Below are 27,694 nucleotides of genomic sequence, written 5' to 3' on the forward strand. Positions count from 1 at the left end.
GGTCTTGCCTTCAACATGTGCCTCTGGTGGGGCCTGTTCCTCGGCCACTGGTGTCTTAAGGTCTGGGGAATTCACAATGACAATTCTTTTGTCCACCAGCAAGTATGGATCGCTCAGACCCTTAATATCTCTAATTGCTGGGTCTGCAGCCACATCCCAGCCCACTCACAAGCTGGTTCCTGTCTTGGCAATCCCACTTAATTCCCCAGGCCTCACCGGAGGACCTCATCCGTTTAACAAGACATGGAACAGTAATGACACTTGGGAAGCAGTGGGAATAAATGTATCTAAATGGTTAAGTGTGGAGGAGGGAAAAGGTCACTGGTGTTGGGTGTGTAACGGGACGGGTCTGAATCTGGGGAGGAGCAGTTGTCTAAGATCGGAGAATGAAATCACTCTCATGCTCCCCCTACAGCCATCCTAGTGAGAACAGTACACTCTTTCAATGCCATGCAAATAACACCACTCCTCGTAAGGAGAATCACCGTGTGCCCTTCGGGGGATATTACTCCTCCTTTGTAGACACCTATATGGCAAAGGGGTGCAACCGACCCTTCCCAGCTTTGATAGGGCATCAGTGGGTCTGCGGGACAAATGCCTATACCGCGTTACCAGTTAACTGGTCAGGTATCTGTTATCCCGCCCAACTTTTCCCACAATTCCGAGTGTTAGAGTCCTTCCCACGAGAACGCCTCCGTAATTTTAGGCGAAAAAGAAGGGACTTGTCAGATGCCCAATTGTATGTGAATCACATAAGCCCCTTAACTTGGGAAGAGGCTATTGGTGGTTCCTTTATCCCATTTGGGGGAGTAATACATCATGCAAAAAGGCTTCTGAGGTTACAAGCAGTAGTTGAAATCATGGCAAATGAAACTGGAGAAAGTTTAAGGGCCCTGGCCAAAGAAACAGGAGCGATCCGACAGGTGGCCCTCCAAAACCGTCAGGCATTGGATATAGTTCTGGCAGAAAAAGGAGGGACCTGTGCTCTCATTGGCAAAGAATGTTGTGTATATATACCTGACAACACCAATGATGTAATAGATCGCGCTAGCCACTTGGAACAGATTGCATACCTTCCCAACGAAGAGCCAAGTTCCCTGTGGAAATGGCTAAGTAACTTGTCCAATTTCTCTGGCATAGGAAACTGGTTGTTTCAGGGAGCCCTGACTTTTCTATTTGGGATCTTAATGATTTTTTTACGTTTTCAGTTCATATCCTGTTGTATCCAAAACTGTGCAAGACATGTCACAGACATGTCCCCTCACCAGAGTGCTAATCTGATGATTTTAAATATCACTGATGAACAGAGAGACAAAGAACGGTTAATGTATGGAACCCAGTAATTGTTGGTCGTAGGCGTGGCTTGACCAAAAGGAGGGATTGTGAAAGTAGAAAGAATTATAATGTAAGAGAAAGATGAATTGTGCTGTAATAATTGAATAAGTTGAGGGAATACTGTTTGTCTCTGAACAGGAAGAAGAAAAGTACATTAATGTTGTTTGTAGGTATGCAGATCAATGTGCTAGCCAGAGTTAATAGGAAAAGGAACATTAGGTGCTAGGGAGAAAGCAATTGAGAACCAAGTAGATATGGACAGGAGATAGCTGTGTGCTTGATGTGGAAATGAAGATACTTGACTAAGTCTCACACTAATCATGTGAAGTTTTGCCCCTCCTTTTAATCCTGTTAACTTGACTTTTTTTTGACTGTATAAATCAAGGGGTTTGAACCTTGTATGGTACTCACATTTTCTGGATGCATTTTAGCAGAGCTTTGCTGAATAAACAGAGCGGTCTGACAAATCTGAGAGTCCTGTCTGACTTTGACACCGGGAACAGCACTCCACAGCCAATGGGAGCTGTGATCCCCTGTACCTGTACCTGTGGAGGTAAACACAGCGGTGGGGGGGGGGGCCTGGCAGACAGGATCTGGCTCATGGGCTGGTATCCCCCTCTTTTTGCCCTCCAAAATACTTTGCTGAATAGAAATGAAGACATGTCTAAAATGTAAAACCATGCATCTCTTGATCTCATTCATTTTAATGAATCTTTTTTCTTTCTCTGTGCATGTGTGTTCAAGGAATACTTAAAAGGGTGATTTCTGTAGTGGCCCACCAAACCACAGAGAAACATGTTTGACGTTGTAAGAGTAAAGTGCAGGTTCTAGTGACCATCTTGTGACCACTGAGTCCAAGAGCTCCTATTTAAGGGTGTGGCTCAAATCCCATTGACATCAATGCACAAAGACATGTTGAAAGTTTTGCTTTAAACTCTTCCATACTGGGAATTATTCCTCACTTACCAAGAAACACTTTCCAAACATCTCTCCCCTTTGTGGCCAGTTATGACATGTTAAATACGGTAATTTAATGAAACATTAAACAAAATTTATTGTTATAAGTAATATTTGGGGAGGGTTCTAAGGAGTGTTATACGAGATACACCGTGTAAAATGGAGGAGTATACAATACCGGGACTCCATATTAACACTGGATCATTTTTTTTCTTTTCTCTTATTCCAATTCTTCCTGTATCATCTTTCATCCATCCTCACCAGTAGTTTGAGTTTCACCTTATACAAAAAGATCACATTATAGAAATAAAAAGAGCCTTATTGTCTGAGTCAGCTTAGTTACACGTACGGTGGGTGATCTTTTACCCTGGGGATAAATTTGAATTAAGATATGCAACTTCAGCTATGTTAATTGCGTAGCTTAAGTCAAAGTACTTTAACTTGAATTTTGGCTCTATCCACACTGCGGTAAGTTGAAGGGAGCACACTCTCCCTTCGACGTCACTTACTCCTCACAGAAGCAGAACTACTGGCATCGACAGCAGCACCCTCTCAGTTCAAATTAGTGTGTCCTCACTAAACCTGCTAATTTGAACCCGGGAAGATCAACTGTGGCTGCTTCGGTCTTACCTATAGTGTAGATGCTTATGTAATGCATGAGTTTAGCCAGAGAAGATATACAGCCTGGGCAGTAGCAATATGAGCTTCACCACAAATCCCCCATAAACATGGAAGGACCACCTCTGGGTGAGAGAGAGAAACTCAGTCTCTGTGTACCTTCAAGTTATATAATGCTTGATTGACATGGGAAATGGCACAAGCACCGCCCTAGCAACATGGCTGGCACTAGCCATAAAGCTTTGTCAGGTTGGGCCAAGTGTGACAATGGATTTTGGTGACAGTCACTTGACTGAGAACATAAGCTCACTTCAAGCAGTGGACAAAAACGTGGACTTTGTCAGCTGTTTGGTGGTCCACAAGCGACAGTTTTTAAAAGCACAGGCCTCTCTCAGGAAAAGATAAAGACACTATGGCATGACAGAAGTGGACTTCAGTGTCTGTTGCTTTCAATATGGCACCTTGGAGAGCCCTAATTTTTTTTTTTAACAGTCACTGCCATAGCCCAGCCAGAGGAAAGTTGAAATGCAACCATGGGATGTGTTATGATTTTACAAACTGGGCTAGTTTGGTGATCCAAGGGTAATACTGTGCACTAATAACCAGGAACCTGGGTCAGTTCCAAGATCTGGTCTTTTGCCCTCTAGGCTAGTCAGAACCAGAAGTGCTTCAGAGAATATTAACTTAGTCTGTGCTGTTAGAAGAGAATGTCTCATTTAAGCATTTGCAATGTTAACTGTTTTCTCCAGTTCTGTTCCCCTACTCTCCTTTCCCTTTGTCCTATCTCATGCATTTATGTCTACCTAGCATTCTTAGGGCACATCTACACAGCAGGGCTAAACTTGAAATAAGCTATGCAACTTGAGCTATGCTAATTGCATAATTTAAGTCAAAATAGCTTATTTTGACTTTTGGCACTGTCTACACAGCAGTTATATTGAAATAGAGCACTCTTCCCCCGACTTTCCTTACTCCTCGTACAATGAGGGTTACAGGAGTCAAAGAAAGAAACCTGTTATTTCTAATTCATTTCAAAATAATAGACTTGTTGTGTAGACTTGCACTGATGTTATTCCGAAATAAGACTGCTGTGAAGACATATACATAAATATATATAAAGTTTTTACTATTCAAGCAGCACTACTTCACAACATGCAAGGAGAATGCCAAGGTATATCCATTACAGTGAACCCTCGTTTATCGCGGTAGATAGGTTCCAAACCCGACCGCGATAGCTGAAAATCCGCGAAGTAGGCTTTGAAAGCCGCGGAGGGGCTCCGGCGGGGGAGCAGCCCAGGCGCGCCTGGGATGCCCCCCCGCCGGCTTCCCCTGAGGCTTTGAAAGCCACGGAGGGGCTCCGGCGGGGGAGCAGCCCAGGCGCGCCTGGGATGCCCCCCCCGCCGGCTTCCCCCGAGGCTTTGAAAGCCGCGGAGGGGCTCCGGCGGGGGAGCAGCCCAGGCGCGCCTGGGATGCCCCCCCGCCGGCTTCCCCCGAGGCTTTGAAAGCCGGAATATACGGTAGTACTGTTAACAAACAACCCTTTAATGTACAGAAAAAAGTCCGCGAAGTCGTGAATCCGCGATGGTCGAACCGCGAAGTAGCGAGGGCTCACTGTATATAATATCCAATTATAGCCCTGCCCCAAGGAGGTGTGATAAAAATATGGCCTTACTTTTTGAATCAGAATTATTTTTTCTTTCCTTGTCTTCTTCATTAAAATCAATAGCAGTGGGGTACAGTTCTGATGCATTTTTCTGTCGACACATGTTCTTTCTTCTCCTCTTCTCCACCAGAAAACTAAAGGAAATTATGCCCTGATTTAATTGTTGTAGCATTGTTAATTTAACCACCCACTCCAGACTAATCGCAGGAAGAAAAAGGAGCATTGCCTCTTACTCGGAGCATGGAATTTTGAGCCAGGAATGCCGACATTTTAATTCTTCCTTAGAAAAAACTCCCTCTGGAGTCCTGAGCAAGTCATTGTTTCTGGCTCTGTGTGATTATACTAACTGCTCTACTTCACAGGGATGGCAGGAGGATTAGCATTTCATATTTACAAAGTGCTTTGAAGATGAACAGTACAAAGTACAACCAGCACTCTGGGTCAGTGTGGTACTGAAAATAAAGTGAGATGTCTGACTTTCAGCACCACAATGCTCAGGTCTTGAGTCAATGCTCCAATGTACTTCCTGGCCTTGAGTCTGGGTTAACAGGTAATACAAAACCAGCCATGTAACCAGCATGGCTGTCCCACACATTTCTATTTCGCTTGTCCTAGCCTCCCAGATTCCTCCCTCCAGAAAAGACTCCACTGACCTTTACCTCAGGAGGAGTTAATAAACTCCATCTGCTACAAAAAATTATGAGATAATATATAATTACACATGACTACAGTGAGGTCTAAAGCATGATGAACAACATAGTAACCTTCAGCCAAAATCTTGGTCCAATACCCTTCTACTATCTGTTCCTTCAGGGACATTACATTAGTGAGGAATCAACACAGTGCAACCTTGCTCCACCATACTCCTCCTCCCCACTGCCTTCCCACTCCTTGCCCCTGCCATTCCCCTGTTACCCTCCCAGGACAGGTACTGCTCCTTCTGGTATAGGAAGCCTACTCCCCCAGTTTTATGCAAGTGGACACCTCCCCTACCCAACAGGAATTCTGTATCGTGCTCTAGCTGTTTAAAACTGAAGTGAATGTGCCGGCCAACAAATCCAGCCCTCTGAGTTACTAGTCCCAGGGCAGAACTAGTATGGGAGAGAGGAAATTTGACCAAAAATGTAAGCTCTTTCCCATCGCCCACTGATCGTAGCAGAATATTTTCCTCTGTATATTCACAGAAATATCCTCTACTAGAACATATCAGAGAAACTACCTCAGAGGCTGGCATTTTTTGAATGAACAGGGGAGAACACCATATAATGCTCTCAATGGGCAGATCGTGGCATTTGGTGTAGCTGGAAATGGGGGAGGCAAGCCTGCAGCCCCACTTACCACCCCACCCTCTCTGCTAAGGCCCCACCACCATCACAGGGTGGGGAAGAGATGGGGCAGTATGCAGTAGTGCACCCCTTTGCCCTCTGCCACGAGGAGGGGAACAGACAGGAGGGAGCATGTGTCCACATGTGCCTCAGCCTGCCCGGCCCCCAAAGCACCAGGGAGGGAAGAGGCCAAATTGCTCCCACCTCCCTGGTTCCCAGTGCACTGGGGGCAGCAATACTCTACCCCCAGAATGCGTATAGTAGGCATTCTGGGGCGGAGTGTGGGTGGAGCCATGCCTGGCAGTTTGGGGAGGCAATTTTCTTCCCCTGCTTAGTCTACCGGACGCCCATGGGGCTGATGTTTCTTCTCCTTAAATATGTGATCAGTCCCTGTGATGGATAGGATGGATGGATGGCCAGCATTCAGTGACTAAAGGGTTAAACTCAGGCAGTGAGGGTATGTTGGCAGGGAGCCAGAGGAGCCAAAGGGAGGAAGTGTTGAAAGCTGAATGGGAAGATATACCTGCCTGCTGTTTTTTGTGTGTGAATTTTAAGTCAGGAGTTGGGGGGGAACAAGATGACTTAAACCTTGTAGAATTACCATGCCTACAAGAAATACTGGTCAGGGAAATGGACTGGAGCTGAAAGCATGAATCTGTAAGAAAATAGGGAATGAAATATTTATTTAGACTCAATTAGGTTTATTTTCTTTGTTTTATTGTTTGGTCAAACTTCTCTGTGCTCAGTCCATGTGCCTCCCTGCCCTCCAATACACTGTTTGAAGCTGAATCCCAGAGATACAATTCTCTGTGTTTTAATCTGTTCTTTTCTCAGTTGCTTTATAACACTTAGCAACCGAGTATGCTTTACCGTATATATCTTTTTTGTTTTGTTAATAAAATCACCTTTTTAAAGTGATGATTTGATTCTTGTGTCCTGGAAGGTAGGAGGTTTGAGTATGCGTGCCTAAGACTGAGAAGTCTGCTACCAGAGATTGCAGATTGTTTTCTCTCTCTTTTTTTAAAGCTCTCTTGTGGTAAAAGAGCTTGGGGTATCCTTCTGGAAGAAGTTCCAAGTGCTTTCTTCCTGGGCCTAAGAAAAAAGGGGTTTTCACTTGATGGTGGCAGCCTATCTCCCAAGCCCAGAGAATCTGTGACCTTGGGAAGTTTTTTAAACAAAAGCCTATAGAGGCAAGGTATTTTTAGGGTCTCTTGCAGGCCCCCATCTTCCGCACTCAGAGTGGGTAACAGCCTTGACAGTCCCTTTAAGATACTGATAGAAATGTAGCCGTGTTAGTCTGGGGTAGTTGAAGCAAAATGCAGGACAATGTAGCACTTTAAAGACTAACAAGATGGTTTATTAGATGATGAGCTTTCGTGGGCCAGACCCATTTGTTCATTTTTTTAATTGTATCCTTTGGTATATATGGTTGTGACTACTTTCTTCCACTATTTGATCTGAGGAAGTGGGTCTGGCCCATGAAAGTTCATCATCTAATAAACCATCTTGTTAGTCTTTAAAGTGCTACATTGTCCTGCATTTTCCTTTAAGATACAATTCATGTCAATGCCCAACATCTCTGAAGAGTGAGAAGGCTGTAGATGCTATAGCAGAAGGCGACTTTGGGGCAAGAGGAGGAGCTCTTCCTGCAAAAGCATTCTCCAGAACAAATAAAAATACCAAATGTGTTTCATTATTTTAGACCAGCAGTGCTCAAACTATGCATCGGGACCCCAAAGTGGGGTTAGATTTTCAGGGACCCACGTCCTAACCCAAAACCCAGGCCCAACCACTCAGGTTTTGACTTTAGCCCTGGACAAAAGGGTTCTGGTTACAGGCCCTCTGCATGGGACTGAGGCTCTTGGGTTTTGGCTGCCCTGCCAGGTTGGTGGCGCTCAAGCTTTGGCTTTGCCCCCTCACTGTTCGCCCAGGGCAGTGGACCTCAAGCTTTGGTCACTCCCTCCTGGGAGTCATCTACTAATTTTTGCTATCAGAAGGGGGGATTGGAGTGCAGTGAAGTTTGAGAACCTCTGTTTTAGATCATTCCATGGTATTTGTTTCATCTTTTTCACTACTCAAATCCTTAATTGTCTTATTTTTCCTCTTCCAACTTGAGGCACTGAGTGATAATGATCATGTATTTTGCTTTAATGGATCAAATGAACTTTAGGTACCAAATCAGATCATTTGCTACACATTGGTTGCATCAAAAAATAAATGTAAAAACATCAGGGAGTTGTTTTGATTTTTTTTTTTACCCTTCTCTGTTCCTAGATTATTATTAATGAAACTTCAAGAAATCTGTCAGAAAACTGAGGTTAAGTGCTGATAGAGCAACGAACCATTCAAGGCTGATTTGCTTGAATGAGCCAAATAATGCAAGTGACATATCTTGATAAGTGATCAGGTTTAAACTAAATATCCTAGATGCTTACAAAGCTTTGATGAGATAAAACAGCTGTACTAAAAGTCCTTTTAATCCCCGTTCTAAACAGAAGAAATCGGTTATGTATTACTGGCCCTATACACTCTACATTTCTAGCTTTCTGTAACAAATAATTCTAAAAGTACCAAAGATAGATGCTAGTATGTGTGTAAGAGATATGGGGTTTGCTACATTTAAATTCACATTTTTTGGAGCACAGCTTTCTCCTTCTAGACTTTCTTTCTAGGTGCTCATCTGGCCCACATCTTAGTAGCTCACAAACATTGGACAAAGTTTGCAATACACTTCTCCTCACTCCTGTTAGGTGAGGTACAAATGGAGAGTTGATCATGGATTAAGTGAATTGTCACTTGGCATATAACAAGACAATGGCAGAGCTGCACACAAAACCTGGCGCCTCTAAGTCCCAGTCTGGGGTTTTAACCATCCTTTCCTCACCTAAAAGGTCAGCCAGCTATAGGCTACTAAACAGGTGGCTACTCCAACCAACTCCAACAACCTACACACTACACAGAAAGTCACCGCAGAAAAGGTAGTTCAAAAGTTACATTATACAGACCCTCGCCTAAGCCTTCTTTCCAGTCTGAGCTGGTCCTATAGGCCAAACTGGTCCTCTGGGCAGAGCTGTTCTCCTTAGGATTTGTCTTCTCAGACTCTGGCTTCATCTCCCCAGAGGGCTATGCTCATCTCTCTTATGTCAAAGGTGAAATCTAATGAACAATACCTCCCCTAAGGCCATAGGTAATTTGCCTGCAGCTCCAAGGAGGGTACCAGGATCTCCTGTCAAAGCAGAATAAGACTTTCCCATCATCCTTCTCTCAACTGTCAGTTGCCATGATCTCAAGGTACCATTTCCCACATTTCCCTCCGGGCATATCTCCCAGAAGCAATAGAATCTGAGAGACCTGACAAGGCCGCTGGTGCCTTGTAAGCTAAGTCTCTGTACTGTTTCAGTATAATCCATTTTAGTACCTTCTGTATTTCTGTAGAAAAAGTCTAATCCTAAAGAATACGAGAATACAAAACAGTAGCCGGACACTTTTGTACCTGCACCCAAGTGTTCCTGGAGTTAAAATGGCTCACGGAATGATTCATTTCTTTTGGGTTCCTATATTTCTAAAAACTTCAGTTTTTACTATCTATGCATCCTATGATCACCAGCCAGATTTCTGCTTGTTTGCAGATCTTTGTTCATTGGTTCAAGGCTTTTATGTAAAGTGCAAAAAGAGGGACATAAGCCAGACTTCCTTAATGTCACAAGTCTTCTAGATATGATTAAGTATAATTTCTCTCAATCCCTTCTTCATTGGTATAAAGCTGTAATCAACCTCTGTTACCCTGTCTTCATGACTGAGAGGAGTTAGTCTCAACAAATCACCATCAAGCTTACATTGCAGATTACAGTGTTCAAAATAGTTTTGTCAGGGCTCACAACATGGATGATTCTCTGAAACATGGGGATGTTCGCTGAACATTCCCCAGGCAACTAATAGACGGTGTACTTTGAATCAAGTTATGGGGCACTTTCATTGGATATTCTCTGAGTCATAACTGTTAAACAGATTTTATACCATAAGAGTACTCACCAGAGGAATACAAATAAAACGAAGACTCCCATGATGAGCAGTATCAAGATGATGAACACTTGCATATACTCTGAAAAATAATTGCACTTTAGTCTCATCTACAACGCTCACTGATTTTTTTTCTTCTTCTTTAAATACTACTTAGGACAGCCTGCAGATTAAATACAGGTACAGCATGGAGAACACTGTACTAACAGCATGCACTCATCTTTGTAACAGCCATAGCTTTTGGCAGCCAATATGTGCTCCACTTGGTAAAGTCTAAGACACTCAGCTGGGTTTAGAAGCTGGAGTCTGGATTTTTCTGTTGAGTACTGAAGCCATTAAACTAAGAATGCTGTGTAGTTCCCCTTTCTAAATTCTTCACCGCCCTCCTTCGATTTGCAAATGAGACATGAAAACAACATCAAAATGCAAGGAATTTCTAAAGGAATTCCCCTCATACCTTTTCTCAGACATGTAGGCATACAGTAGCCATTGATGGCAACGTGTTTGATCTGCCAATGTTTCACAATAAAGGAATACACATTCATACACAATCTGTTTTTAAGGAAGCAGTTTATTCCTACCAGAACTCTGATGGAAGTTACAATTATTGTAAAATTAGATATTCAAGGGGAAAGTTTTAATTTTGATCAATCATCATTTTCCAACAAAAAAACTGGTTGGAAATGTTCCACTCGACTCCAGTCAGAAGGGACTGTGCCCAGTCTAGCTATTCTAAGGCATCCCTGAAGTTAAAGGTGTCTTGAACCCTGCCACCTGCACCTCTAGGAAAAATTCCACAGGGTTATTGTGAACCTGCTGCTTTAGGGGAACATAGATCCCTAGGTCATGGAAAATAAAGTGGGAGAATAGAAAAGCTAACTGGCACAATGTGCAAGTTATCAGCACTGAAACACTGGAGCAAACACATGTGGGTTTGTTTCACAAAGAGGAATGAAAGGAAAATAAAGTCATGTAAAAACAAACAGTATGAAGGGGCAGAGAGCCTTAAAGTGAAAAGAATCTAGAAATGGAAAATTAGGTCATCTAGTCCATCTCCCACTGTTAATACAGGACTATCGCCAGCTATATGTTCACTAGCCTTTTGTTTAGTCTAGATGTAAATTTGCCTAGTAAAAGTGATCCCACCACTTCCATTGTTCCCCAGGCTAAATGATGTCACTATCAGGAAGTTTCTCTGCATAGAGAGGGAGTGGTATGTGCAAGTGGGTGTCAAGGGCAGGGAGGGGTGCTGCACTTACCTAGGGCACCCCCCTCTGGCAGCAGCTCTGGGGGAGAGAGGGGCTGCCACAGATTTCCTACCCCTACCCCCCGCACATCACCTGACCCCACCTGCTTCCCTATGCACCCCCCCATGCATCTCCCAGTTCCACCTGCCACCATTTAATACAGGTGTTTGTTCCATGCCACTGCTACAGAGAGAGAAAGAGAGAGAGAGAGAGAGAGAGAGAGAAGGCCTCAGAGATGCATGTGGTGGCTCGTGGTATTTTAAATTGCCCAGAAGTGGCAGATTGAGTGGGAAAGAAGGGGGCAGGGCCAACGGCAGTCGGCCTTCAGCACTGTCTGGACCACAATGTGCCCCCTCTCTGCAGTCTTCAGTACTGCTTGGAGCATGCCGCACAGCACATCAGCAGCAATTTAAAGGGTCAGGGGTTCCAGGACCTTTTGAATTACTGGGCCCCTGCTTCTCCCCCCGCCATTGTCAGGCATGGCAGAACGTAAACCTAAACATAATGTTGAATGGGAATGAAACAGCTATCTCCACAATCCTTAGTTCTTCTCCCAATTGGCAAATTTCTCAAAGATGAATAACACCCATCATTTAGTATCTAGAATTTGACATGCTGATTTCTTATGTAACCTGGGACTGCAGTATCTCCCTCAAAAATCACATATTGTGTCACACCTACAGTTGTCACAACACTAACTGTCAACACGGCTCCGGAGAGATCATTTTGTTGATAAATAGTATAGTCAGTTGCTTGACCACACTATGGTTTATTATAAAATACACTCAGGAGACCAAATGACCAATGTTCTTTACATTTATTCCTATAAACCAGTAATAATATATTACAGGAAAAAAGCTTTATACTACACCAATCTCCAGAAAACCATCTTCTACAGTGAAATGAATTCACCTTACATAGAAGGCGTATTGCCAAAGTTACACATTTCAGCTGGTATAATTAATCTGATGATTTCACAAGTTACCTATCTCTCTTCATTCTCTAAAATACAAACTAGTTATCCCAGTTCCCTAACTTGTTGTTCTGTTCCTTCCTGATCTTTTGTTTTGACCACTAGCATTTCAGGTAGCCATCCAGGAAGTTACTTCCATAGTTAGTAGTAAGACAAAGAACCACTGTATCTTGAGTTGACAACTTTCCAATCTCCTTAAGGCTTACTTCAACTAATGCAAGGCATTATGGGATACTTAACACAAGAGAATAGGATTATAATAAAGGCATAGCCAATTTAGGCTAACTGCTATGTTATTTATGTGTAATGCATACTAATGTATATATGGTACCGATAATGTGTATAATTTTAAAACATATATTATAGTAAAGGTGACAACACTGCTAAATTAATATATCAAGCAGTGGTAAAGGCCTTTATTTGTGATTTCAAGTGTTTTACCAAACTGCATGAGCAACAATACATAATAAGAACAGCTAAAATGAATACATCTTGTAATACAAGCAAAGCTTTAAATGCAATTTCTATTCAATATGTGAAATTAGTATTTCAAGATCCCGATCATAGACAAGGTCATTCAAGGCTTGGTTTGGCTTGTGCATGTCATTGCTCATTTGATTAATGTGCATGTATTACTGATCTACATTTAAAGATGGTGGATTAATATGCACATTAAAAACAGGTACGTAAGAGTCAACTGTATTCTAATATTAACCAAGTCAAAGGAAAGGCTCCTGTTGATATCAATGGGCCATGGACCAGGCTCATAACATGCTTCCAAATCCTGCCATTGGGGGAATGAGAGAAGTGAGCAAGGTGCATAAAACTAGAGTTAAGGTCACTTTAAAAACAAGGACTAGGATCTCGAGTATATCATGTTGTTATTCTAAGTACTTACCTGGCACCGCTTTCTTGTAGCAAATTTGTTTATGGAAGCAACATCCTAATACTGAACACTGGATTCTGGATACATTTTGGGAACATATTTCATACAGAGGAAGCTCACACACTACGAAAAAAAACCAAAACAAAATATTAAAAATTAAGCAACAGACTAAACATTAACTTGTAATGCAATTCCACTGAAAGTAGTATTCTAAGATATAGAATACATTTAATTTATAAGCCAACAAAATGAGATTGTTAATTATACAGAATGAAACACAGTTTTCAAAAGTTTAAGATAATACACTTCAGTGGAAGGCTTCTGCCAATGCCAATCCAAGTAAGCACTTTGTGCACTCAAGCAGAAGATGGGGACAACAGAAATTTTTGGAATTCAGTTTGTAATGCATAATTATTCCAAATTTAAATGTTCTCCAAGTTTAAATTACCATGGGATTTTCTTTTTTAAGATTTTAAGTGCATGCAATTTTTACTCCAATTTTGATAGAAAAGATAGAGAAGATCGACAGAAAGCTAGACAGAAAGATAGATTTCCTAGTAAATGACATTTTCAATCATTCAACATTTGCATCAAGAAGGGGTTTATATTATAAAGTGGAAATGGGAAGACAAAATCATTTGGACTAGGTAATAATACATTCTAAACTAAAAAAGACCCATATATAGACATATTAAATGGACTACATGAGAAATACTTCATAATAGGAGGGAAAAGAACAAGCAGAATTTATCACTTCCTAGCCACAAAACAAGCACCAATAAAAAGAAAAACACTTTTAAATAAAAAAAAAACAATATATATCTCAATAGAAATTTTATAATCTACTATTTATTTGAGTGTGTGTCTGTCTGTCTGGCCATTTGTTCAAGAACTCCTCTTAACAGGTAAGAACTAAGAATTTGGTACACGACTTCCTCTTATCATAACTTAAAGCTAGATAAGTGTTTGGTTGTGGCAGGAAAATGGAATGTGCTTGGAATGGGATTGCTTCTCATAAAAACAAATAGAAGAGACAGAATCAGGACTGCTCCAGCCCTCCAACCCCCAGGCACCCTTTTGGGAGCACAGGGGGTGCTAATGCTCCCCCCTCTCTGATTTCTATGAAGATGTTGCTGGTTGTGCCCTTTTGTCAGGCTATGAGGGAAGTTTACTGCATTCCTCACTGACTGGGCTGTGCAGGGAACAGATGAACATGGACCTGCATCAGCTGGGGGCATGCACCTCTCCCTTGACTCTGCCTGCTGGAGCTGCAGCAGCCATGGCAAGATGCTTCTCACCTGGCCCCGAGCTGCTGTGGTGAGAGATGGATGGGGCAGTTGTTACCTATCAGCCCTGTGCTCTTGGGGAGCCAGGGAGTGACATTCATGGAAAACCATCCCCCCTTCCCCTAGGCCTCTGCTAGAATCAGACAAAGCAAGGAAGAGGCCAGGGAAGACACACCTAAACTAATTAAGGAAACACTCCAGCCTCATCTGCATTGAAGATAGAACTCATTAGCATACAGAATGGAGACCAGCTCTTCCAAAACAGAACCGCACTGAACTATGGGATACCAAAAGCAGAGGAGCACTGACTGATGGGAAATCTCTGCTCCAGATGCTAATGAAGCCAGGCCTGCTCACACCCAAATTAGTCATTATCAGACCAATTTTAGTAATGGATCCTATTGATATCCAAAATACTGAAGCTGCCTAGTTGCATTGTGAGCTCTTTCAAGGAACATCACCCATAACCAAGGGTGATCAGTCTCTATTGTCCCGCCTCTGTTTCTCTTTGAACTATTGTCCTATCCCTATCAAAACTCCTACCCTGGCCCAAGAAAAACTGTTCTGATACCTGGATTTAAACTGCATCAGTTCCATTGAGACTTTTTCATCTCCTGTCTGATTGTGCTGGGGGCTCTACTCTGCTTGTCTCCTGCCCTCTGGACCCCCAGCTCCCATCACCATCTGGGAACCCCAATCAGTGCAAGTTCCACAGAGTGGTGAGGTCTCTCTCTCTCCCACCAACTACCTATCTCTCTAAGCCTAACCTTCTGACTCTGCCCTATGTAAGCTGTTGTATGGTTAGCTAGCCCTAACATTTGTAATCAGTTTCAATTTAGATTTAATATTGTAACTGTTATGTGTGTTTGGCCTCCTATCACTACCCAGAAATTAATAACTTTCATTGTTAAGCTGGTTGCTTCTCTCTCTTTCTTTCTCTTTCACTCACTCTTCCTCAAGGGGTGTTGTTTTGGCTTCCCCATTCGCTCTGCAACAACGCTTCTTGTACCCAAGCTAAAGATCCCTGTAGTGCCCAAAGTCCTGAGGGGTTTGCTTATCATGTGGTTTACGGCTTATAAATGGGGACAGAGTGGTGCTGAACCCAGTGGTTTATGAGGATGGCAGCTTAAAGTGCTGTTTAATCCAGTCACGGAGTCCAAAGGCTCATGAGGGTGCAGTGTGGAATTGCTGTTAACCCAGCCTGCTAAATCCAGGGACATCTGAGGGGTCAGCTTGTGAGTGCTGATTACCCAGTCCTTTCAGGCATGCTCTGTTAGTGGGTGTGAGTGTCTGTGGCTGTGTCTAGACTGGCCAGTTTTTCCGGAAAATCAGCCGCTTTTCCAGAAAAACTTGCCAGCTGTCTACACTGGCCGCTTGAATTTCCGCAAAGGCACTGACCATCTCATGTAAGTTTGTCAGTGCTTCTTGTGGAAGTACTATGCTGCTCCTGTTCGGGCAAAAGTCCTTTTGCGCAAAAGGGCCAGTGTAGACAGCTCAGCTTCGTTTTCTGCAAAAAAGCCATAATCGCGAAAATGGCGATCGGGGCTTTTTTGCGGAAAAGCGCATCTAGATTGGCACGGACGCTTTTCTGCAAAAAGTGCTTTTCCGGAAAAGCATCCGTGCCAATCTAGACACTCTGTTCCAAAAATGCTTTTAACGGAAAACTTTTCCGTTAAAAGCATTTCCGGAAAATCATGCCAGTCTAGACGTAGCCTGTGTGTGTTGCTAAAGTGGGAAGAATCCCATCCTGAGGAACCTAGTTCCTGCAGGAGAGCTCCAGTGGGGAGGGAGGGGGTATTGACAGCAGGGAGAGAATTCAGCTCCATATGAGAGCACAAGTAAGCACTGATAGAATTCATAACCTTCCCCAGTCCCATAAGAGTAACCCTTATAAATGAGCATACCCCATAGTATTGAGCAAATCTGGTAACACAGTCCTCTCTTCCCAGGGTAGCCTGCATACTGAACCCCTCATCCCCCGCTCCATCTCAAAACAATGATTTAAATGAAGCATGAAGATTTTAATTTTATATTCCAAGCAACAAAAATTGAGTAAAGGACCTGAACAATGCCAGCTCAATGCATTGCTAGTAAAATATAATTGGAAACATCCGTAGCTCAGAATCATGGGTTTGCAGAACATCTCTCTCTTCATAATGATGGGGATTTGAAGTCCTGTTTTGAAACACCACTGTTGTTTCAGTCTTGCACAAAAATATTTTTACAATGATCTCAGGCTTATGAAAAACATTTGTATGGTTGCTGGTTAAATCAGTCTTGCTTCACATATACTGCAAATTGCTTAAGAATGGAAAACTAGCACAAGGCCCTGGAAAATCATGACTAAACAGAAATAAGACACACACTTTTTAATAGTGGGGTAATTATTTATTGAAACAATTTACAAAGGGGCGTGGTGGATCCTCCATCACTGGAAACATTTAAATCAGGACTGGATATCTTTCTGAAGGACGTGCTCTAGCTGAGTCAGAAGATATGGAATTCTATTGCTTTTGAAAGAAAGAAAGCCCTGCCTAATTAAGCCTTGCCTTTACAGCCCTAAGCCAATATGCCTAAAAACCCTGGCTACAATGGATGAGATGATCATTTAGTTCATCATCTAATCCTTTCAGTTTCTTCTCTTCTAACAAGAACCCCGGTCATTGCTTCCCCTCTGAAATAGTGAGGTATTTTAATGACTTTTATCAGCATCACCATATCATAGTGCCTGGTGTATCCACGAGTGATTATATTTTTCAGTTGAATACATTAACTGGCGCTAGGATAGTTGGGTATCAGAAAGCCTGTTGAATTTCAGAAGTCTTGTTCTTGAGTATCGGAGCACTATGTAGCTCTTTCATTACCTTACAAAAGTTGGTTTTGGCCTATGTGGTTAAACACTTCAAAGTCTGCAGTGCTAGCAGCCCAGTTTAACAATCGGAAGAGCATTGATAAGGAATCATATATATATATATGACACACACACCACAATATTTTGAATTATCTGCAGTATTCAGGCTATTTCATTGATCCCTATTTTCCTGCTGGAGTTAGACCCATGCCTAAATTCAGGTCTGGCCCGAGCCATTTATGGGCCCCGGGAGCACAACCCCGGGGGCCCGGTGCATGCGCGGCCCCGCCCCCAGGGCACCAGCACATGCGTGGCCCCGCCTCCACCTGGTCTGGCAGCCCCACGTGGTGCCCCCTACAATGGAGCACCCTTAGTGGTAGCCTAGTCAGCCTGTAGCTTGGGCCGGCTCTGTCTATATTCCAAGGCCAAAAGGGACCTCTGTGATCATCTATTCTGACTTCTTTACAAACCAGGGCATAACATTTCTTTTCGAAAAACATCCAGTCTTGATTTAAGAATTGCCAGTGAGGAAGAACACACACACACAACACATGGTAAGTTGTCCCATAGTTAATTATTCTCACTATTCTAAATGTACAATTTATCTCCAGTCTGAATTTGTCTTGCTCCAAATTCCGGCCATTGGGTCATGGAATAACTTTTTCTGCTAGAGTGAAGAGCTCCTTATCAAACATTTATTCCCCATGCAGGTATTTATCAACTAAACAAGTCATCCTTTAAGGTTCCCTTTGATAGACTCAAGGAGCGGAATCTATTCAGAAAGTTACCTTTACCGGCCTTGTTACATTTTAAGATGCTTGATCACATACAAGGCAGACATACTTAATAACCAGCAGGCGGAGCTCCTCAACTATTTATAATGTCTATTCAGCTTGCACAAAACCTGATTTACAATGTGCAAAGGCAGCTTTTAGGAGCGCTACACATACCATACTCAGAGTATGCTTAGAACTTCCCAGGTAATATACAGCTCTTTACTTCTAAGTGATCATGTTTTTTTAAATGTAAAAGAATCAGCAATAAAAACCAGACTAAGACTCAGGTTTTTGAAAGTATGTAGGTGTTGCTGTGCTAACATTGCAAAGTCTAACTGCTAGGACCTTAAATCTCATGGTAAGAGAGAGGAGCGGAGGAGCTAAATCCATTAGAATCCTAAGTGTCCAAATCCCTTTTGAAAATGAGATTTAAGCCCCTAAATCAGTTAAACCTTGAGACACTGGGGCTATGTCTACACTATGGGTTTTTTCCCGGGATACCTCCAGTATCCTGGAAAAACTCCACTGTGTCCAGGGAATGCATCTGCTCTTCTGCTTTTTTTTTGCGGAAGAGCACACACGCTCTTTTGGAAGCCCTGTCTTCCACAAGGAAGAAGCGCTCTTCCGAAAGAGGAGGTTTTTTCGATTTTTGGCCCAGTGTAGACAGGCCAAATTTCGGAAAAGCATCTTCTGAAAAAACTATTAGAAAAAGATACGCAAATTGTGGAGCGCAATATGCATACCTTTTTCCGATAAATCATTGTAGTCTAAACATAGCCTGAGTGACGCAGTCCAAATACCTTTACAAATCTGAGCTGAAGGCAGTGTCAACACTTCAAAGAAAAGTCAGAAAAAGAGACTTTCACAACATCCCTTCTTCCTTGTAAAATGAGGTTTACAGGGATGCTGACAAAATGTGTCCGCTTTCCTGACATTTTTTCAGAAAAATGGATGCATTCCTTGGAAAAGCTCTGTAGTCTAGACAGTCTCCTAAAGAAATCACTTAGGGCAAGTCCTACATGGAAAGTGAGCTTTTGTCAAATGCTGGAGGGCATTTCTGAAGCTTGCAGTTTTCCGGAGGCTTGCTTCAAAAGAGGTGATATTACATAGCCCACCTATGGCTCTGTTCAACCACTTTTAAATGAAGTTCAAACCTGTGAAAATCTTTTCCCATGCCATACTCACACAATGGCTACGTCTAGATTGCATCCCTTTTTCGTAAAAGGGATGCAAATTAGACGTATCGCAATTGCTAATGAAATGGGGATTTAAATTTCCCCCACTTCATTAGCATAAAAATGGCTGCCGCTTTTTTCCAACACGGAGCTTTGCCGGAAAAAAGCACCAGTCTAGACATGGATCTTTTGGAAAATAAAGCCTTTTCCGAAAGATCCCTTATCCCTTATTTTACGAAAAAGGGATGCAATCTAGACATAGCCAGTATGTTCAAAGCCATGTTCATAGCAGATTTATCTGCAGGCATCTACTATCCTGTGTTCCTCAGGAACTCCCCTTGAAGTGCCAGTTGAAGTTCCCTCACTTTGCCCACCATAACTCCCCCATGCCCGACAACAGCCCCTAGGAAAAAAGGGGAAGTTTCAGCTTAACCTGGGAAATTGCACCAGGAAGAAGGACCAAGATAGGACACTCAGCCCAGGAGCAGACACCACGAATGGAACATTACTGGGAGGCCTCTCCTGGAAGACCAGAATTGGGGGGCTGTGATAGGGTCTTTGCTCTCTGGGATGAGGAAGCCACACACACCCAGCAATGCTGGGCATGCTCTGACTGGCAAATATGTATAAAAGAAAACAGCTCACTCATTCAGGGCTGACTGGCAAAGAGGGAGAACACATGCTGCAGGCTCCAGACCCAGATTCACTGAAGCCCCAAGCGATGGAAGAGATGCCAAGAAGTAGGAGATGCCAAAGAGTGACAGAGCTGCACAGATCAAGGAGACCAGAGACCTTGGAGATGCCAAGTTCACTGTCCTAGGGATAGGGTAGGAAGTAGCTCAAGGTGACTACTAGTGTCAGTGTCTTTTGGATGGATTCTCCACTGACCAGCATACTTATCACTGTCAGGGCCCTGAACTGCATCCCAGTGGAATCGGAAAAGTCCGGATCCCTCTACCCATCCCCACGTAGCAGCCGACACCCCCGACCAGCCACCAGGCTACACTGCCTTACTGAAGACAGCCACTATTCTGTTTCTGGGCCACACAGTCCTGCAGAAGAGGGCAACCATATTGATTCTGGCTACTAGGACACAGAGTCCTGAGAGAGGGCAGCCATATTGACTTTCACTCCTAGGCCACACTATCTGGAGACAAGGGACAACCTATGGATACAGCTGCAGGGAAATAATTACACTCACTCTGTTGCCAAGAGGAAGAATGGTGCACTTGCCCCATGACAAGGCTCATGGTAAAAGAGTCTGGTCACACTCAGCTGGATGGGCTGATGAGTGGGACTCTGGATTTGGTGCAAAAGGAATTGAAACAAAGTGCTGCTACTGATTCTTGGCTGAATGACTCCAGCCTTGTGTCCTGGGAGAGAGGCCTGGAAAACCGCTGACTTTTAGTATTTACCGTGGGAACTGGAGAGTGGTTTTACTACAAAGCTTGTGGGGATTATTTATGCAGAACCTGTCCCTCCATAGGACAATTCTGAGTGGCCACCCTGGGCCCCACGTTTTGAGGTTCTCATGGCAGATGCCTCAACCGTCCTATGGATGGGACACTCTCCCGAACTGAGTTTAGCTCACAGGACCCAGGGTGGCTGGGATGATTACCTGTGGCACCTGGCAACAGCAAGAGTTGCCCCCTCTCTCCCACATATGCACTCTCACTGCAACGGTGGGAGCCACAGGAACCAGAGTGACACAACAGCCTGCTCTGTCCCCACCATCTCCCAGCCAGGTTGCTCTGCTTCACCATGGCAGCAGAAAGTGGAGCAACCTGGCCCTGGCCTGCTCTGCTCCCTCAAGTGACACAAGTTCAGGGGAGTAGAGTGGAGAGGAGCCGGCTGGGGCTGGGTCACCCTGCTTCCCATTACCATGATGAAGTGGAGTGACCCGGACGGAAGCTAGTGAGGTGGAACAACCTGCTGGGTAGCTCTGCTTCCTGCTGCAGCGAGTGTGAGGGCTCAGCCCCCTACTGCATCCCATGCCAGGTAATCTCACAAGTTGCATAGCTCGGAGAAGGGAACTTGGTTGAAAAGGTGCAATGGGGGTAGGAGAGAGTAGAGCAGGAGCAAGAAGAGGCAGAGCGGGGCCTTGGGCACAAGGTGGTTGCTTGGGCCCCGTTCCCCTTAGAGATGGCCCTGTTTGTATAGAATGGTTTTATATCAGACACTGAGAAACGATCATCCTTTTACGGCTGAACCAAATGGGAACAGAGACTGGGTGCACTTTTTGTGCCACAGCCTAATGCTGGAAGGCTCCCAGGAAGGAGCCACCCTATGACAGGTTCCCAACCCCAGGAAAAAGTAGTTAATATGCATCTCAGGCACTTAGTTCCAGTTGTACTTATCCCATTTGAAACCATTTCCTTTGTCAACACCCATACCTCAGCTGGAGACATCTCCACTGAAGAATCTCCCTAGGGTCAGTCTTTATGAGCGGAGGGAAGGACTAAGCACCTTATTCCTAAAAGGATCTATGAAACCCCTCTATGGGTGTGTCTAAACTACATGGCTCCATCAATGGAACCATGTAGATTAGGCTGATCGGCAAAGGGAAATGAAGCTGTGATTTAAATAATTGCGATTTCATTTAAATTTAAATGGCTGCCACGCTGAGCCAACAAACAGCTGATCAGCTGTTTGTTGGCTCAGCGCGCTAGTCTGGACACTCCCGCGCCGACCTGAAAGCCCTTTATCGACCTCTCTGTTATGCCTCGTAGGATGAGGTTTACCGGGGAGGTCGATAAAGGGCTTTCATGTCAGAAGGGGAGCATCCAGACTGCCTCAATCTGCTGACAAACAGCTGATCGGCAGAGCGGGGCAGCCATTTAAATTTAGCTGGAAACAACACAAGCCACCAGCAAGACAATGGCCCACATAGCAAGGCCTAAATAGGGCTAAACCATGTCATGAGAGAGTATTTCCTGGGACTGGATGCAAATGCACGCATTAGTGGATTGTTAGACAAGCTGTGTGTGAAAGAGGAATAATAATCATCATCATAATAAAAAGAACAGAGTGAGAGAAACAGTATTGAGCATGGCCCTGGGAGAGAAGTAAACAGGGCTCTTTGGGCACAGAAATGAAGACCTAAGAATTTATAAGCAAGGAAACGGCCTGTTTCAGTTGGTTAATGCTATGTTCAGGGAAACAGGCCTTTGTACACTCTGCATAAACAAACAGGATTAATCCAAAGAAATACTTGTCTGGTATCAATTTCTCCTTCTAACAGAAACCGTTCAGTCCTAGACCCAGATATTGGTTTACTGCTTGGGCCAAAGGGGTGACAATACATTTATTCGCAAAAAGATATGGATTCAATCCCTCATCTTACCTGCAAATCCATACCGCATAAAATTTGTAGATCTTTTCTTTAACAAATGAGCAAAAGGTGCAGATTTCATTGTACTGTCTAAGTTAGGAGGAAGTTTAGCAAATGCACATGTAAGAGAATACACTGTGAGGAAATACAGTAAAAAAATAAACTGGGGGTTCAACCCATGTACTTGAAGCCTTTGTGTTGGGAGCACTAAAGACAAAAGCTTGTGCAAAAGCCATGAAATCAGATGAAAAAGAGTTCTAGCCAGTCTTCTGTGTGGCATCTGAAAGCCTTCAGAAAGTCAAGGAGAAGGATATATTTGTGAGGAATAGCAATCTGAGTGCTCACAGTCAGGCAAATCTTTTCTCTCTCTTACCAACTTCCTGCCTGCTAAGATGCTGCCGCCATTCCTTGCCACCCACAGCCGTGAGCAATCAGAGAACATTGTGACATCACAGCAGACACCTGTGTTGTCACAGTCCTGGTTTACCCAGATACCTGAAGGCTAGAGCATGATTCGGAAGAGGAATGGAGCAGGAAAAAATTGACACAAGTTGGCAGGAAAAGAAAGGCACCCTCTAAATAATTCCATCTCCAGCAATGACACACAATCATCCCTGAGTAAAATACTTTACCCCCTTACGTCTCCTTCTGCCCTCCCTCCCTCCGCACACAAAGCAATTCTAAATCCATCAGCTCCAGGCTCTTCCTCTCACTAAAAAAAAAAAAAATCAACCTGATTGAGAGAATCCAGACAGCCCTCACCCTTCTGTTACTTTGTACCCAGCTGGGTTTCCCTTGTGCTCATCACCATGGTATTGGAGCACCTTCCAGGCATGAAAAGCACTTATATCACAGCAGCTGTGGAAGAGGAGCACAAGAGTTGCCGCAAATTCAACAGATGTCATTTTGAGTGAGTTTTTAGGCAGACCCGATTTATTTCTACTGTACTCCCTTACTCCCTGTTCAGCTTTGGGGCAAGGACCAGTCAATTTGTCAGTATGTGGATTGACTGGCTACTGACTCCCTTCATGAGCAGGGACTCGGCACTGGAGATAGCAATTGTTGCCGTATGGCTGAGCTGTCAGTTTCAGAATGTCTCCATTGTCTCTACATCACAAAGGAGAATCCCTCTGCCATCATCCCCCAGGGGAGCACTCTGAGTCAAGCATCCAGGTAGCCAAGCATCATACATATGTAGCCTCTGTTATTTTATTTAGGGTTTTTATTTTATTTACCGCGTTATTCCCCAGAATATCTCAACATGACAGGCGAACTAAAACCCACTCTATGGGATACAATTATTGCAAGTATAACTGCCTATATTTAAGTGACGTATTGTAATAAAATACAACATTCTATGGACAGAAATGATCCCAAATAATCAGATTGTACAGAAGCTTTTTCCAATGCGATGGTTCACTAATACTCACTTCTGTCCATGTTTGTTTCCAGATAAAATCAGATTAATTGTTACACTTAAAACAATCTAAGATTCTGCAACTGTAAAAGGCAAGAAGACCTGTATGTGTTGTGTTCTGTGCCTTAGGGAATGCAAATCATACAATGTATACACATATAACCAAGTGAACTGCAGGGTCAGGAGGCAGCACAGCACAAGCCATGACTGGGGAATCAGATGACCAAGGAGAGCAGCGCAGAACCTTCAGTATCATAAAGAAACTTGAGTTGCTGCAGAGCCCGCTATCCTGAGGAAGTTACCTCAACACCAACAGTTCCACCAGCAACAGAACTAGTGCGTCTGTTTCCTCAGCTGCCCTGCTCACTTACAAGCCATCTGGACCTAGATCAGACACTGGTGTTCTTTCGGAAGCCCTGTATTCTTCATAAAATGAGGAATAAGGGATCTTCCGAAAGAGGAGGTTTTTCCCACATTTGGCCCCGTGTACATGAGCCAAATATCAGAAAAGCCTCTTCCAAAAAAAGCTGAAAAAGATTGCAGTGTAGATATAGCCTCTATTTATTCCCTCTGGGGCATCTGGCATTGGCCACTATCGAAAGACAAGATACTGGGCTAGGTAGACTTTTGGTCTGGTCCAGTATAGCCATTCTTATATTCTCTCACAGTACTGATAAGACTGTAAACTTAAGACATGTATGTTTTGGGGGCATCAGCTGTTCCTTCCAGCTATCTACAGTCATTTTCCTGCAAACTGCTTCCAAACACTTGTGAAAATGCTTTGGGGAGTAAAACCTTTGTTCTCCAGTTTGCTAGGGGAATTGGAGATGCTGGTTAATCAAAGATTGTGGTTGACTGGGAGTTCTACTTTATCAATGAAATATCAATTTTCAAAGAATTAGAATATAATAAGATGAGTGAAGTGTAAAACACTATATAATTACTCCCCAATCCAGTAGTAGTACTGCACTGCAGAATGATTGGTTTCTTGAAGCACTTATGTGTATACAGGTAAAATGTTCTATACAATAGGTTATCTTATCACTATGAGCAGTGCCCGGCATATAGCCAGATCACTAAAAATACACAACCCTAAAACCATACTGAACATAATTTAATTTTCCTTTGATTCAGAAGGCATTTCAGGATCTTGCCATGTCTCATCATTATCAACTTCAATTATCATTGCAGATGAGGAAGATGTAGGAGATTGTGCTGAATCTATAATGAGTAAGACACAACCTGGAAGCTGCTTTTTAAAATAAAACTCTGATTTCAGCTTGCGTGGTTTCTGCTTTTGCATAAAAATTGAGCAGAATATCCAGTTGCATAATGCACTGGGCAGTATACTAGTCTGAGTTACTAGGTTGAAGATTTGTATCGGCCAGTATCAGAAATGCCTGTTAATTGAGCTTTCTGGTTAATTAAGTGCTTGATAACAGAGCTTTTACTGTGAAAGATTAACAATGGCTTAAATTTAAACAGGTATGAAATGCTCAAAAATGTTCAGAAAATGCATTTCACACATTTATGAAACATGAAATTCAGCTGCTTGGACAAAATATAAATTGAGAGAAATTCTAAAAATGGCTGAGAAACTTAAAAAAATGCATTAATATCAGTTATACAAAGAACAAAGTGGCCAATTTCCAAGTTCACATTTGTTTGGCTAGCTTAGGGCAGAACATTTCCTCTTCCCTTCAAGATACATCTCTATCCTTCCTGTATTTTCTATTTATATCTCTGCAGAAACATACACTTAGTTAAGTCCTGCTATGCCTACCATAGCTCCCAATCCTGCAGACATTCAAAATTAACTTTATTCATGCAAGTAGTCCAATTTGAGTTTAGGAGAGTCCCATAAATTAAACTATTAGACTGGGACCTCTGCATAAGGATTTGTACACTGTTTATTTTTTAGACTTGCTCACCTCACAGTGCCCCTCCCCACAATAAAAAAAAATGGAAAGACACTTCTCAGCAACATCAGCAACGAAATATGCCTGGAGTTGGCAGGCCAAACCATTTCTGAAGCTAGGAGAAGCCAGAAGAGAAAATATTTAAAGTGAACATCAGGCAAAAAATTAACACTAACTCATTTTTTCATTACTATATTCCTAGAAAAGCTGCCCAAAGTTTAAACTTCAGGAAGATTGCTTTATCATGGGGGTATCCAAGGGAAGTTTAAAAATTGGGCCTATATTATGAAGTTAGCTTCAACCTTTGATCATCACTCACAATTTTCCCTATCCTATCCTAGACAGATTGTGTAAACCAAAATTAATGTTTTAAGTATGAAAGATATCCAAACATATGTTTATGATGGACCTACCAAGTAAGCCCGCTTGTTTGTTACCTTGTATCCCTCCATTCTTTCTGCCAACTCCTTAACCCAATTCTTATTCTTCCTTGTTTTTTTTCTGGACTATAAGAGCCCTAAGAAGTATTACATGCAGAGATAGTTTTTCTTCTCTTATATTTTCATTTTATTTCTTCCATCTTTTTGTACATCATGTATTAGTTCACACGGGCACGTACTATGTAGATTCCACTCTGGCCCCGATAAAATTATCAATTTTAATATTGGCACCCGGAAGTCAGATCACGCGGTTCACCATTCCTGGCCAAAGGGAGCTGAAGGCAGCCATGCCTGCTGATGCGCAGGTAAATAAAACACCTGGTGGCCTGCTAGGAGCTACCCCTGGTGAAGCACATCAGCCCATGGATCACTTTTTGACCACCTCTAAACTAGAATGACATCTTTTCCCTTTCTATTCCGTTTACCTATTTTTCCAGTATGTCTGTAAGACCATTCTTCTTCCTTAAACACCCACACTTCATCTCTTTGCTCCTTGTTCTTCATCTAGTGGATTAAGGATTAGGAAACTGCTGTTGGTATAATCATTACATTTCATATTATCTTTTCCCCAGTTTTGTGTTGTCTTCTCTTTCCATTTCTCCTATTGGTATCAAGGTCTTAATATGTATGCCAATATAAATCCTATGCAAAGGTATTTTTTTTCAGGATAGCACACTGAATTATAAAAATATCTATAATTCAGGAAAAAAAGGGAAAAATGTTTTCCTTCATATTAAAGTTGTGCATCACACACTAGATGAAACTTAACTCTTAGGGGAAAAATAATTGTTTGATTACATCAATCTGATACAAAAATATAGTAATCACTATCAGGACATTATCTGTAAAGCGTAGATTATGGTTGAATTCTCCACAATTATTGTAAATGGATACCCTACATTCTTTAAATGATTAGCATAAAAAATGTTTATACAAAGGCAGTCAGTTGTTTAATTTTTAAGATGTCATGACATGGTGAAACAAACAAGCACATACATTATTTAAGTACACAGTAATGTTATGCTACATTTTTTAACAGTTTAGAACTGAAAGTGCTTCACATCGATAGGATGAGAAATGGCTTCACCTCCTCATCCCTAAATGATGAGAGCAAAGAAACAACCCTTTAATAAGTTAAATAAACAGTGCCCCATTTATCCATGCGTATATAATGTTCCCAACAAGTCAGAAGGTCACATAGTGAAATTTACAATCTTTATACAGTATAACAAATTTTAGAAGAACAGTTAACTATTTCTTGATTCCCGAAACCCTGATCTTGCTCTCTTTTGTAGAGCTAAAGTAACGACAAAAAGTAACATACTGTATTAGCCTTTTTGCTGTGGTTTTAATACCAATTTCATCCCAATCCATTTTGAACATCATTATATCATGATATTAACTGTTTAATTATAATATCAAAGGCATATTCATTAAGATATCAGTATGAGGGTACAGTCAAAGTAAAAAAAAAA

General features: G+C 42.6%; 1 protein-coding gene across 1 annotated transcript; it reads right to left on the reverse strand.

Annotated features, from left to right (window-relative positions):
• Window positions 1-1,355: 1,355 nt before the first annotated feature.
• On the reverse strand, window positions 1,356-26,998 carry TEX29 (testis expressed 29). The gene is made up of 5 exons (XM_025179421.3): window positions 22,456-26,998; window positions 13,037-13,147; window positions 9,931-10,000; window positions 4,583-4,707; window positions 1,356-2,571 (listed from the first exon to the last, which is right to left on the reverse strand). The coding sequence occupies exons 1-5, from the start codon at window positions 22,721-22,723 to the stop codon at window positions 2,540-2,542; spliced, it is 606 nt and encodes a 201-aa protein (XP_025035206.3). The 5' UTR covers window positions 22,724-26,998; the 3' UTR covers window positions 1,356-2,539.
• Between the last annotated feature and the right edge of the window lie 696 nt (window positions 26,999-27,694).

This window comes from Pelodiscus sinensis, chromosome 1 (genome assembly GCF_052426305.1).
Source record: "Pelodiscus sinensis isolate ZL-2025 chromosome 1, ASM5242630v1, whole genome shotgun sequence".
In the NCBI taxonomy this organism is placed as follows: domain Eukaryota; kingdom Metazoa; phylum Chordata; order Testudines; family Trionychidae; genus Pelodiscus; species Pelodiscus sinensis.

Coding starts and splice junctions, on each gene's coding strand:
- TEX29 (XM_025179421.3), bottom strand. CDS start 22,723: ATGCCACACAGAAGACTGGCTAGAACTCTTTTTCATCTGATTTCATGG. Junction 13,148..22,455: donor TATGCGGTATGGATTTGCAG/GTAAGATGAGGG, acceptor TTTTTTTCGTAG/TGTGTGAGCTTCCTCTGTAT. Junction 4,708..9,930: donor GTTTTATTTGTATTCCTCTG/GTGAGTACTCTT, acceptor AATTTCCTTTAG/TTTTCTGGTGGAGAAGAGGA.